We start from the raw sequence: 14027 nt of genomic DNA, 5'->3' as shown, positions 1-14027 counted from the left end.
GTTCAGTGTCCAGTGAGCACTGTGGAGAACAAGTGAAGCTGGGAGGAGAGTTGATTTAAAGCAACCCACTGGAACAGGATCCCCCTCAATCAAAGTAAAAACATCTAATAATATTACACTCATAAGGCACTATGAAAAACAGTTTATTACACAGTGTGGATACAACTGATGCTTTCTTTTTTTCTTGTGTTTGTACGAATTTAGTAGTCCAGTGCGCAGATGAGGGCTACTCCCCGTTTGATCCAGTGTCTCTGGCTGAGATCTGTAGGCAGTTCCACCGCCATCACATAGTTGGTGGAGTGACCGGTTGAAGATAAAGTCCCTACAAAAGCACACAAAGCAGTTCAGTGACATAAAAAGCATTTGGATTGTTTTGTATTTTTGTTCTATCTGAGTTCAGTGTTTCTGAGCAGTCTACCATGCCAGCTCACGGGGTGTTGGCTACTGTGCTGTGGGTGGAAAATACAGAGCTGCACTTTCAGACGCTTCGTGAAACAAGACACTAACTGGAGTCTATTTTGGGTGAGTAATAAAACCACCAAAAGGGGATCCACACAAACACTAGAGTGAGCAGAGCAACACCTATAGTCGCAGTGAACAACAGGGTTAATACGCCTCAGCAAAAGTTTCAGTGAATCAATTTTTTCTTGACTAAAAAAATTAATTCCAGTGCGATCTAATCTAGCAAATAATATTAGTTGTAGTACAGATGAATCCACTCAAGGTCAGATACTGTGTACTAACCAGCACGTGTGAGGGTCTTGTAGGCGGGGCAGACATAGACCCCAGAGGTTGGAGGTTTGCGATTGGGTTTGGGGATCAGCCAGATGACGGGCATTTCTGTGTAGAGCTCCCTGGGCCTGGACTCGCTGAGTTGACCTGCTTCGTAATCCCAGCGAGCCCCTTCCAGGAATAGACCTTGGATGTAGCACCCTGCGTTTGGGCTCTCTGTTATCTCTGATACTGACTTCACTATTACCTGAGGTAGAAGGGATTACAAAAGAAATGAGGAAGAGACTGGGTGACAGCCTGTATAAACCATTAATAGCAAATCTTCAAAGTAATGCTAATAAAAAAATGTACCCTATGTGTCGATATTCATACAAAGTCAATTTAGACGGGTAAATATGTAGTGCTACACCCGAAATCTGTATGTTTTTAGCCAGTGGGGCTAAAACGGTCAGCTTAATGTCAGACCTCAAAGTCAAATCCAATTGTGTCGATGGAGGTGCCGGAGCGACGGGCGTAATTCTGCAGGGTTCCTGTGAGAAAAGCCTGGGGGGAAAAGAAGCCGCTAATCCAGAAAACAGATGGAATGCCATTATTGATCCATCTCTGCAGGTAATTGATCCTCTGAAGCAGGTCTGACACCCAGGAGGCCAGCGGCTTTAGAGACGGGTATGCCTGGAGGGAGAGAGAGACGCATTCCCAGTCAAAGAGCTATGTATTCTTAGAAAACAGAGGCTGGAACTATTAGAGCAGGACAGAAATGTCTCCAAAAGTTTATCGATAACTTGTACATCACTCCCAAATGTCAAATGTTCAAGTCTCATCCCCAAATGCATCCACTGAAACACACAGATGGATGTCACAATAGTATTCAGTTCAAGGGCCCACTGCTGTATTCTGTACTGGCATTTTCAGTTTGCATTACCTAAAAAATCCTCTACGTTGACTTAGTGTGTGTGAGTCAAGGTGTCACTCTGACATTATCCAGGGTGAGCCATCCTGCCCACAGAATTGCTAAATGCATAACAATATGAGACAGTAATTGTTTACAAATAAGGATTTTGAAATGAAGAGAATTCATTCATATAAATGCAGCCTTTTGTGGTGTGGGTTGTCTTCATCATGTTATGCTACATAATGTTTAACAGTGGTTGTAACTAACATCTGAGCAATGGGCACTGGTACCCACAAGAGAACCAGAAGGAGAATAACTGGTGTGTGTGTGTCTTGCCTTGGCTTTCCACATATCGGGCACCACATTGTTGAACAGGCTGTTGGCCATAAGCACCAGTTCTGATGACATCACCACTGAACCCTTCAGAGCCTTCACAATATCACTGAGACTCTGAGAGATGACTGCCAGCAGCGTATTATATCTGAAAGACAAAAAGATACAAGGAGCAATTACTGAAGTACTCATGATTTATACTGGCAATACCTGATTCAGTACTCAGTCATTCATGTTTCCTACTATTTGCCAATTACAAGAGCATGTGCATCACTTGTGTTGGTTAATTTGATCAAGATGGGCAAAGACAAATACATAAGAATTATATGTCATAAAGGGAAGTAAACATGTAAGATAAATGTTTCAAGAAATCACACTGAGGGTCCAAAAGTAGTAAAATAATTTCCCATTCTTTTCTTGCAGCCTAAGACAACTTAAATATGATTACTGCTAACATACATGCTAGATTTAGTTTCAAATCTAAATAAGTAATAATTTGTAAATTACTAATAAGTAACTATGCGAAAAACTCCCAGATGGAGTATAAATGTTATTAATGAATTCATTGATTAGTCCAAGGACAAACATATTTTATAACAAGCAAACAACAATATAACATCAAGTAGTTTAACAACACTTAAAGATAAAAATGAGAAAAGTTTTTACTACTCCACAGTGTAAAAAGAAAGATGATATATTTGCGAGAAGCTGAAAGGACCGTTGATCAATAAATCAGCAATTACAATTCCAGCTTCCAGCTGGAGAGTTGCTGACATCACAAGCTACAGCTACTCACACATAACCAGATGAAAAAGCAGTTATTATTACAGTATGATTACCTAGACGTGCAATTATGATTACAAGCTGTGACTTTTGAAGGGTACAATTTCAGCTACTTGACTTAAATAGAGATAATACACTACTGTTGGTTACGCATTTAATTACTGTTTTCTACCTCAAAAGTGAAACATTGGGACATTGTGAAAAATCACAGAACTATTATGGACACTGAGCTGCAAATGTTGAGCTAAATATTGTCGAAGAGGCTTCCAGTGCAGCACACATGGTAGTTTCTTTCTCTGATCTCAAAGAATTACCAAACTGTATAATTATGTTTATATCAAGGAGACCTGAGGTGTGGTTTGTGCAGTTATCTTTTAGCACAGCCTAATGTTACCTGATGACCTCCTGGATAAGCACTGTGTTCATGGACTCTTCATCGAGGACCGGGTACTTTTCCTTCACCTCTTGAACACTGAAAGGCTGAGGAATCTTTTCCACGATGCCGGCCACTATCTCCTCCACTCTCTGCGGTACAGGAACGGGCACATCACCAATGAAACACAACATGTCTCAGCCGTAGTCCAGGCATTTAGAAACACACACATTATATCAAATCAATGCTCAGTTCAGTATTTTCAGAGGGGAAGATGAAATTATGTTTTATGTCCCTGCAAACTATGACATTATACAAGTAGTGCTAAAAAATTGAGAGTAGCCAAAATCAAATCAACAGATGTGTGTACCTCCTCCAGTGTTTTGAGCCCAGCAGGTGCAGCTCGGGGTTGGAGACGGTCGACGGCTCCCAGCAGAGCGAAAGTCTCCTTCTGGGCAGAGCTGATGTTGCCGTTGTCATGGAGACCAAAGATCTCAGGTGCATCATTGACGGGCAAACCACGAATGTACGCCAAGTAACCCTAGAGTCAGAATTATCATGACACCAACTGTTATCAATGAGTTTCAGAGTCAGCAGTTCAGAAGTTGATGCGCTTTGATTTACTCTAGTTAAATCAAACTAAATCTTAAACACAACCTGTGGTCCAGCACATTTCATTAAGCTAAAGTTAGTCTTCTCATTAGAAAAATGTTGTGTGTCTTAATAAAGGCTTGTTTCACCCAGTCTTGCTTAATCGACCCTTTAATGAGTTATTCAATTTAGCTTGACTGTTTTCTGCTTTTAAAATAATGATCTCCCTTTTTTAGCGTTATGCTGTTTAATTATAAAGATATCATCATGTCTCATAGATGGTTGTCTGGCAATTCATCACCTGAAGACTCAACGATAGGTAAACTGAATAGAGAGTGCCAACGTGATTCCCCAACCTTTGAAAAGATATGCGGTTTTGGAGTATACCAACTGATGCAGACAAAGATCAAGTCTAATGCACTACTCTTATCACAATCTTTTGAATGCTCCTGTGTTTATCTCACATTGATATCCAGATTGGTGTCTATCTGCCGGTAGACTCCAGGTGAAGAGTAGACATGATCATCATTAAGCACGGCGGGACAGTAGAAATCTTCCAGCACACTGAGCAGACATCGTCTGTCCCAGTCATCTGTGACGCGGCCGCCATAATTAATCTCGCCTGCAGTATATTTTAGCACCTGGACAGGTAGAGGACAAAAAGGCTCAAACACACACTCATTCTCTGAGACAATGTGCGTGTCTTACTACAGGGCAAGGCACATGTCACAATAGCAATTAACTGTGAGCAATGGACATGTAGAATACAAGACAAGTTAGGAAGAGAAAGGGAACAGCATCAGCGTGATTGGAAATGAAGTGGCTTTGGAACTATTGCTATTGAATATTGACAGAAGCCTTCTCTCCTCCCACCTTGTATGGGACGTCCTGGTACTCGTCCAGGAACATTTTGAGTTGGCTGATGCAGATGTTCAGGTCTCCGTCTGTGAAGTCATAGGGAATGTTAAAGCCCAGTGGGCCAAACTTCCTTCGTTCCAGAGCAATTCCATGGAAGAGACACAGAGACAGGAGCAGAGACTTGAGGTGTGCGGTCTGGAGAGGAGAGCAGAGGAGAGGAATAAGTTAGATATACTATTAGGTACTAGATGTTCTCAAAAACAAAAGTGATCTACGTGGCAGGTTTTCTAATCAAAAGTATAAAGTGATAAATACAATAAGCTGGAACAGACTCAGATGCTGACAGAAGACTAGGCAGACCTTGGTGGAAGAGGAGATAAAATCATTGGTGAGCCTTAGGTAAGTTTTCTGAAGATTGGCCTTGATTCCCCTGGGAGGCTCAATGGTCATCTTTAACCCATTTTGGAGAATGGACACCGGGAACTTGTTGCTGGGGAGACTTGTGAGCCACAGACGGAAGTCCTTGTGCACCTGTTTGGGGTGTTGTGGGACATGTGGTGCCCGTGGGCAGTAAAGGAAGTATTAACACTGGCAAAGTAAAGGAAAGCTTGTCGAACATACAATACGACAATAGTGTGAAGTATGTGTGTGCATATGATCTGACCTTTTCTGATTTGATGTTTTCAATGAGTCTCTCCAGGGAGGGCATCCAGCTGGGCGCCAGGTGACAGTTCTGGATAAAGACCCACTGACCTCTCTCCATGGCAGAGTGCATCAGGATCTCAGCCCGGGGGCCCTAAATCACACAACAACAGCAGAAGAAGAAAAGGCAGACATGAAGACAAAGACAACGACAACAACACAAAAACAGTAAGCTTAACACAAGGCTTGAATTTAAGAGAAAACATCCACGTTTCCGAGAAAGTTGTTCCGTATTTAAAGAGCGAGTAACATAGTCATGAAATGATCTCCCTTCATCCAGTTTGACATTCTAGGAGTCTTTCAGAAAGGCTCAAGAGCTCTAGACAGAAACTGAGGACAGGGTGATGTGACAGCCCAGTATGATCCAGGATTCTAACTCACATAATTGAAAGTAATGTGATAAACACACGCTAACACCTATTGAACTCTATTTATGGCCTATGGCCATAAATAGAGAAACAATTAGCACATAGGTGGCCATTCTTAACAAGACAAATGAGAATGGCCTGGATCTGTGAGAAAGTGTTGCACAGTGCCTCTCCCCAGGGTCAGAGAGACTGTACGAAAGAGAGAGTGAGAGATAATTCCCAGGCACCGCCCATGACCCTGACCTGGCCCTGGCCCAGAGACATGGCACTCATTTTCTTGGAGAACCGCATGACATCAGCAAACTTGTAGAGGTCAGCAGCAGGGTCAGTCCCAGGGGACAGGACAAAGATGAGGGGAGTGTAGGGGGACGACGCCTTGAATACCACGGACAGGTCTGACATCTGTGGAAAGATGGAGAGAGAAGGAATAGCAAGCCATAAATAACGCTGTGGCACACTGTAGAGCAAACAACCGGAAATGATTTTCAGGTGAAGTTAGCAGAGTTGATACCGTGCTCCAAACATTAACCAATGTTTGCACTGATGCAGACCCAGCCAAAACAAATGGAACCATTATTGCCATGTTAATATTACCACACATCTAAGCCACTGTCAGAGAGATAAGACATATTGGTTTTAATATCAACATTAAGGCAAGAGGTAGGAGAGTGATGCTACCTGAGGCTCAATGAAGCGTTGTCCCAGCTGAGCTGAGACAAAGTCCTGCAGGCCTTGAACAAGACAGTCAGCCCTCAGACAGCGCAGGACCAACAGCTTCTGGAATGAGTCCAGCTTTGTCTCCCATTCTCCAGGGAAAGGCTCCCTAGAGGCAAACAAACACACATGCACACCTTGTAAAATATTGACAGCTTTAGCACAGTTCAAATTAAGGAAACAAGTGTGCACTTGTCAGCATAGTGCTTCTCTATGCGTGCCTGTGAGGCTGTTTGCTGTCAAAAATGATCTTGAAACCCTGCAGATATTCGCTGAAGCTCTCTGCCAGGTCGCTGAAGTTTTCCAGAGCGCTGAGGCCCAGGATGTCCTGCCAGGCGCGCTCCGAGAGCCAACTCACTGCCGGGTTGGTCAGCTCTCGGACAGGCATCCCTCCAGAAAGCAGGTAGTGCCAGTCAGTCTGCCACGGAGACACAACACAGATTCATTAAATGTACCTGGATTAACTCTGTAAACTCCCCCTAAGACTGTGTAAACTCCCCTGTTTCTCACCATATCAATTTTGTTCTCATTCATCATGATGCGAGCGCAGAGGAGAAAGGCGAACATGAGTTTGTGCTTCTCAAACAAGCTGCGGCATACATTGCTGTACAGGCTGAAGGTGAAACATTCATTGATGTTGGCGATTCTCTTCTCCACTGTGTCTGTGAGAAACATGGCACAAAAGAAATTTGTGGAAGCAGAGAAACATCCCTTCATCTGGTTTCAATGCTATGGGATTTCTTTCTACCTGCTCTCTTAGAATTGGCAATGTCAGACACGAAGATGTCAAGGAACCACTCCAGTGAGTACTGGTACATGGGGTCAACATTGGACAGGCTCGATACACAGAAGAAGAGGATCTGAGCACGCACAGCCACCGGCACATACTCCAGACGGGTGGCGTCAATGTCCTGCTCTGTCTTCTCCGCCACCATCACTTTGGCCTACCAGTAAAACCAGCTTGCGTTAAATCCAACAATAGTAGCTTTTCAGTTTGATGACAAATCGCTTTAGTATCATATATGAGGTCTGAAGGTAGAACAACCCTTCCAAGGTAGGCCATATACGATATTAGAGGTAATAGCTCTCCCACTATTTTACCTTGATCTCTCCAGCTTTGATCTTGAAAGCCAGCAACACTTGGATGAGCTCCTTATTGTCCACAGGGTTTCCCTTTGTGGAGCTGAGTCGGAACAGGATCTCATCTTCAATTTCTTTTAGCTCCTGCTTCATCTTCGCGTTACTGATGATCAGCTGGTACTTAGCCTCCTTCAGGTCTGGAAGCTCCACAGCCATCATCTGGTCCAGCAACTGGTCCTCGAGACCACTGAAAACGCACATTTACACAAACACAGGAGACCAAGACATAACTATTAAGACGTTCATACCCTGAATTTGATTCTGAAAAGAATATTGGTTTTCTATCTGGCGTACAGTTGCAAGCAGTTTTTTTAATAAACCCTAAAATCCTTAGCAAACAATTTGATTTTGAGTTGTAGAATGCTGAATATTTTTTGACAATTGACAAACAGATGAGACTGAAAGACAAATAGACAATTATGCGTTACCACTGCTTTTAAATGTTAGTTATTATTATATGCTTTGCACTTAATATTTCAATAAATACACAGCCTGTGTATTTTGGATGCTGGGCCAATTAAGACAATAACCGTTCCATCAGATCTACATGTTGAAGGAGCTGAGTAAAGTGTGATCCTACCTGAAAGAATTGATGATAAATCTACAAAAATGAAGTTTTTAAAATCTGAATTTTGCTTTTATCTGTTAAAGGCATGTTACCTGGGTGACAGGGTGAAGTTAATGAGGGTGACTTTGGTGGAGACCTCTGGAGAGTAGTGTGGGTTAGGCAGCTTAGTGGTGATATACATCTTGAAGTCTTCATGGTAAAAGATGACTGAATCCCTGAGCTTCAGCATTGTTCTACCTTGCTGCTTAAATGTCTAAGGGCAGACAAATGTGACTTAAGCAGACCAGTATGTGGTAGATATTTGCATGTAACACTGCCATACAATAAAAGTGATTTTTGTTTGTAATGTGTGTGTGTGTGTGTGTGTGTGTTCACCTGTTTCAACAAGACAGGTTCTAGAGCAGGATCTAACTCCTCTCCTATATTCTCCAAGAGGCAGGGTTTACCAAATCTAATGGCGTTCTCAAGACTGCGCAGGAAGTCCTGGTCACTTAGCTTCATAACCTCCAATCCATTGTCCTGCTCCTGGGTGACAACAGGAAGCAAGTACTGTATGAATGAACAGTGGATTAAATACTGACACTGAGAAGCTTTCCAGAAGAGTTGTGGGTGATGTGGAATATGAGGTAACCCCCAACAGAACTGTACACCCACTGGTTGCCACAGAGCCAAAGCAGGTACACGTGTATGTACTGAACCTAGTTTAACAACATATTGAGCACCTGTACCTGTGAAGGAATAAATTCAGATCTTGATAAAACTGCTTTTCATGTGTTTTTGTCTCACTGGCACCCTCTGCAGTTTAGATTAGCACACAGATTTCTCACCATCTGTTTGATCCATGTGTTGGCTTGTCCCTGGGGATCAATGAATAAAGGCCAGCGCAGAGAGTTCTGGGCAATCACACCATTCTCCACTGATAGGTTATCCTTGGGCAGACCTGACATCTATGCACATAGAAATGACAACGTATGATGACTGTAAAGGTAAATGATCATTAATAGTTGATCTAAAACTGATTCAGTCTGATGGTCTGACTAATTACAATCAAAATGTTAAAAGGCTTAGGCCCTGAATGCCAGCTGATGATAGGATGGCTCTGACCTGCCAGGAGTGGATCTTGACTGGATCTCCTATGGTGTTGATCATGTTGGGTTCGTCAGTGTGTGGAACACTTAGCTCTTTGAAACAAAGCAGCCACTCCTCTGATATGGCTGCCCTGTACTCTCCCTAGGAACAGACAGAAAAACAGTGGCACACTATGACTAACATCCCCACAACTACAAGAAAGGTCAAAATAAGCACAGAATCAAAAAAACTAAAAGACCAAAATAACTACGAAGAGACACAAAATGACCACAAAGAGACACAGAACCACAGAGAGATGCGTAACGCCAAGAAAGAAACACAAAACAACCACAAAAGATATTCACACTCATGCACAAACTGAAATACAACCCACTTACAGTGAAGGGCCCCAGGTATGCTACATATCCTGCAGATAGGAGTACATCGCCTGCCACATCATTGACTATGTCATCCAGATGTTGCACTGTTTCCTTCCAACGCACCTCCTCATCTGCCAGTCCACCAATAAACTGGAGAAAACAAATGCATCATCATTATACAATTATCAATATTAACGAAGTTAAATATGTTGAGATTAACTGAAAATTAGGATTTTTTTTATTGTCATTAGAAAATATTACACTGCATTTTCTTTGGCCTTGCCATTTGAGAGCAGACAATGCCTGTTAGAGAACATCATATCCCCGCAGGGATCAAGTCTTATCCCATCTTCTCTCTCCTACTGACCTTGTCTGCTCGAACGAGGCGAGCCTCACACAGTTGATACTTGTTGTCCAGATCTTTCTGAGCCACAAATTCCTTGAACGCTTGCAAAGTGGTGGTGCCGGCCTCCAAACGACGCCTCATCTTCTCCAGCTCCTCCTGCATCTTACTCACATCCTCCGTGATGCTAAGAAGCTAAAGGATCACAGAACAGTAGGTAATCAGATAAGATTGCTAATTAAGCAGCATATGTACACAAATTACAAATTGAATTTCTGGCATGTTTATTTTGCCAGTTCAGTGTCTTGCCTTGTCCAGGCCAGTCTTCATGCGCTGTCGTGCACTGCTCAGTTCTTGCATCTTTCGTCCAATGAGAATTGAGAAGATTTTGAGCAGTTCCAGGTAGCTTTGGGGAGTGACACAGTTGTGTCGAGAAAGCTCAGCCAGGTAATATTCACACTTCCTGGCTACCATCTGGTGCATCTTTACACACATCAATGTCTGAAGAAGAAAATCAATTAGTGAGAAACTTTGTTTTTTCAGTATCTTAGAGTTTTGATTTCAGTTTTTTCCATCTTTCCTTTTCTTTTAAGGTGGCCAGTAATCTCTATTTATTTAACCAAGGTATAAAAATGCATTTGAGACTAAATGATCCTGTATCCTTATTAAATGGCAGTTAATCTGCTGCATGTTGATCGCTCCTGGTTGAACTGCATTACCACACAAGTTGACAATAACATAGGACATGTACATGTTGACTGTGTTCTGTGCATCCTCACCAGTCCCTTCATGGCTGTGGGGCTGGCTTCTAGCTCAGGCAGCTTATTAAGAAAAGATGTGGCCACAGCATGCAGAGCCTCCTCTGGCCAGTCACTGAACCAGTCTATGGTGCAACACGTCACCAGTGAGGGAAACTGCCTCAGTCGTGCACGAAACACCTCACCGATAGGACTGCAGAGGGAGAAGTGAGAAGTGAGAGTAGTAGAAAGGGAAACATGGATGGGTATAAGAAGAACAAATGTATCCACTTCTTTTAATTTGCTTTTGACCAAGCGATCAAAACTTTGTACAACCTCATGCAGAGTACAGTGTGGATGTTGCTGCGGACCCTCCTGATGTAGGCAGCCATGAGGTTGGCTTTAGTTGGCTCTTGGACCACCACTGGCTTCATGGCTGTCAGGATGCGCTCCTGCTCGTCTGTTGTATACAGGTTGGGAACATCCCCAGAGTTCAAAATGTAGTTGATATCCGCCAGGAAGGACTCATTCTTAATCTGGGATATTAACACAAAGGTAATGATGAGTAAAATGCTGCATTGTCTTTATGCATTGTATACTCTACATGTTGCATTTTTGTTGTTGCATGTTGCACATCTCATTCAATTTGAATGACTAAATAGATGGAAATAAGTGACAACAGTGCACCAACATTCCTACTACAAAATTCCATTAGAGAATGTACTATGACTGTGTTAGTGATGTTAATCAACTACCACAAACTTGCCGTCTACTGAAGCAGGTGATTAGAGTTGTTACCTGTGTGTCTACGAAGAGGAAGGTGATCTGCTGGTTCTCAAGGCCGGCCTTCAGCATGATGCTTTTAATATCTTCTCTCCACTCTGTCTGACCGTAGTTCTTTGACAGCTCAATCTGGAAACACTGATATTGTGACCTGAATATGGACAAACACTATGAGGACTGGGCCACAAGATGCGTCTGCATGCTTTAGGACATTAACAGTAAATTGTATATACTTTTGATTGAATGATCTTAAAAGAATTTCCCTTTAAAAATAAATTCAAAAGCACCTGCTATTACTCAGTAATCAATAAATAATGCAACTTTGGTATTAAACAAAAGTAACTAAATGTTGATTGTTACATATTACTGTATCTATCTCATGTGTCACTATGATGTTTATAGTTTGCTAAAAATAAATGTAAAAAGCTGCCCATGAGTTGCAAAACCAGCAGTGCAATCCTTCTGTTTCAAGAGAGTTGTACTCTGCCCGTTGGCATGGGAATCACACAGCGTAGAATCTCACATATATGAGGCCAGCCTGGTGAGTGACTGACGCCCGCTCCCAGCCACTCCAAGCAGCAGGGCATTGCCCAGAGGCTGGCGCAGGATGCGGCTAATGCGGCACACATGCTCAATGGCATCCATGAAGAGCACCAGCTTCATCTTGGTGGTACTGATCTGGTTGACGTCTTCCATGTAGTCATTCATCACTTTCACCAACTAAATTATATAATAAATGGGTAAAAGAATCAAGCATTTTGGAAAAGTATACATTCCCTTATGCTGTAGAATAGAAAATAATTATTATGTATTTATAATTATAAATACATAATAATGTAAGTACAATGTTACTCCCCTTAAGCCAACTGATCAGCTGTTAAGCAAAATAAAAACATACCTTAAAATACTTCCAGCACTGGTTTCCACCACTCACCTTTTCCTTGTCTTTGATGAGCGTGTAGACCTTGTGATCATCTCCAGGATTCATGAAATCTCCATACAAAACAGGTTGGCAGGTTACAGCCTCTTCAAAGCTGCAGTCAAACTCCTGAATGCAGTCCTTTAGGATCCCGTTGAACCAGTCCCTGTCCTCAACACACACCAGGCGATCTCGGAAAACCCGACAGCTTTCGTGGTACCACAGCTGCAGCAGCTGCAATTTGTCCTAAAATCACCAAAGTCACACTACTTTTATACTGGCTGTATTAAGATGTACTTTCACCTGAGTTAAATCTTATTCAAATATGATTATTCTTGGGCATCAATAATATGTGATGCATCAATTGCTAAGGTGGCATAACGCAAACACTGTTAATACAAGTTGCTTCAAAAGAAATTTAATTTGTAAGTACTAAATGGATGAAGTCAACAATATATTTCATAATAGTAATCTGATTAGGTCACATTCATTTGATTCTGTTGTATCTGACTACCTCTATCATTACAGCCTTAGCCATCAGGATGCCCTGGAAGACTTTGGACAGGTCTCTGAGGTTAAAGTTGTAATGGGACTTGGCTGGAGTTGGGAGGAGCTGGGACGCAATGGTGGAGTAGACTCTGATAGTAGCGTCTACAAGAGGCTCATTCAGCGGCTGGATTACTGGCACAGGTCCTGATGAAAGACAGCAGGATAGAAGAGAGAACTGAAACAATTGAAAACATTAAATTCATGTGACCATCTATTAATTGTAAGATTTTGATTTGGTCAACAACATATGTAAATGCGCTGTGAATAAAAAATTTTTTGTAACGTCTTATAACATACAAGCTAACTAACTGATACTGAGTATTAAAATACATGTTTACACTCTTTGCACTCTTAATCTACTTCCTATGTCTGTGTCCCTGACTCACTGCCTGGTTCCTTGTTACTCATATTTCCACTTGAAAGAGAACAAAGATTCAGTTACAAACTATTGTTAGTTTTTCTTTTTCACCAGCTTATGTCGAGAAGTATTCTCTACCCTCTGCTGCACGTCTAGCAGACCCGACTCACCCATCCAACTGCCCAGAATGGTGGAGAAAATATTTTTCTTGCTGGCATCTTCCATTTCAGTGAAGGACAGGAAATTGAAGTGGCGTGTGAAGCGCTGGGTGATGGGGCTCCGGCCTCCACCTGGGGGTCCCATGGCGCAGGCAAAATTGATGTCCACTAAGTGCTTGAATGTCCCTGTTTAGAAAGGATAGGGAAACAAGAGAGAAGCTCAATCTAATGAGACATTTCTTAAGAGCAGAAATAACAAAACCCAAATCTATGTATTCAAACAGTAACAATTAATATTTTAGGCATGAAGACACACTCTAGAGCAACCTATTAGTGCAATAGGACAATAAAGGGTCAACATTGAATGTCAAAAGCTCAAAGGAACAACAACAGGGAGGGAAAAGGGGGAAAAAAACTCCGGTATACCCACCTATATGTTTCCTGTCATACCAGCCTCCATGGTCCATCCACTGCCTCAGCAGTTCAATAGAAGGATGAGCGCCATAGGTCTCCAACATGGGCATGTTTAGGTCATCAATGAAAAAGATCAAGTGCTTCCCTATTGGAGGTCCAAACATACCTTTCCGCCTGACACAAATCATTGAAATGGTTGGTCAAAAATATATTGTTGTGTTGTAAATGATGTGTAGTTGGATTGACAAAGTATAGTCGAGCAGA

General features: G+C 42.2%; 1 protein-coding gene across 1 annotated transcript in view; it reads right to left on the bottom strand.

Annotated features, from left to right (window-relative positions):
- Positions 1–200: 200 nt before the first annotated feature.
- Positions 201–14027, bottom strand: part of dnah1 (dynein, axonemal, heavy chain 1) — a gene marked incomplete at both ends in the record, with an annotated part of 28093 nt that continues 14266 nt past the window's right edge. The window contains 31 exons of the mRNA XM_079186354.1: positions 201–322; positions 745–979; positions 1198–1404; positions 1961–2105; positions 3135–3265; positions 3484–3654; positions 4169–4345; positions 4578–4757; positions 4923–5093; positions 5227–5358; positions 5876–6034; positions 6311–6455; positions 6568–6764; positions 6857–7008; positions 7095–7290; positions 7448–7673; positions 8147–8307; positions 8430–8579; positions 8882–9001; positions 9159–9284; positions 9521–9652; positions 9870–10040; positions 10155–10346; positions 10625–10796; positions 10919–11118; positions 11381–11516; positions 11889–12085; positions 12300–12530; positions 12799–12977; positions 13362–13535; positions 13780–13937. Of these exons, the coding sequence (XP_079042480.1) occupies positions 201–322; positions 745–979; positions 1198–1404; positions 1961–2105; positions 3135–3265; positions 3484–3654; positions 4169–4345; positions 4578–4757; positions 4923–5093; positions 5227–5358; positions 5876–6034; positions 6311–6455; positions 6568–6764; positions 6857–7008; positions 7095–7290; positions 7448–7673; positions 8147–8307; positions 8430–8579; positions 8882–9001; positions 9159–9284; positions 9521–9652; positions 9870–10040; positions 10155–10346; positions 10625–10796; positions 10919–11118; positions 11381–11516; positions 11889–12085; positions 12300–12530; positions 12799–12977; positions 13362–13535; positions 13780–13937 (5245 nt within the window). The remainder of the gene's footprint in view (positions 323–744; positions 980–1197; positions 1405–1960; positions 2106–3134; positions 3266–3483; positions 3655–4168; positions 4346–4577; positions 4758–4922; positions 5094–5226; positions 5359–5875; positions 6035–6310; positions 6456–6567; positions 6765–6856; positions 7009–7094; positions 7291–7447; positions 7674–8146; positions 8308–8429; positions 8580–8881; positions 9002–9158; positions 9285–9520; positions 9653–9869; positions 10041–10154; positions 10347–10624; positions 10797–10918; positions 11119–11380; positions 11517–11888; positions 12086–12299; positions 12531–12798; positions 12978–13361; positions 13536–13779; positions 13938–14027) is intronic.

The sequence above is a fragment of the Pholis gunnellus genome (genome assembly GCF_910591455.1).
Source record: "Pholis gunnellus genome assembly, chromosome: 3".
NCBI classification, from domain to species: domain Eukaryota; kingdom Metazoa; phylum Chordata; class Actinopteri; order Perciformes; family Pholidae; genus Pholis; species Pholis gunnellus.
The sequence above is the reverse complement of the archived record's forward strand: the minus strand, read 5'-3'. Positions and strand labels throughout refer to the sequence as shown.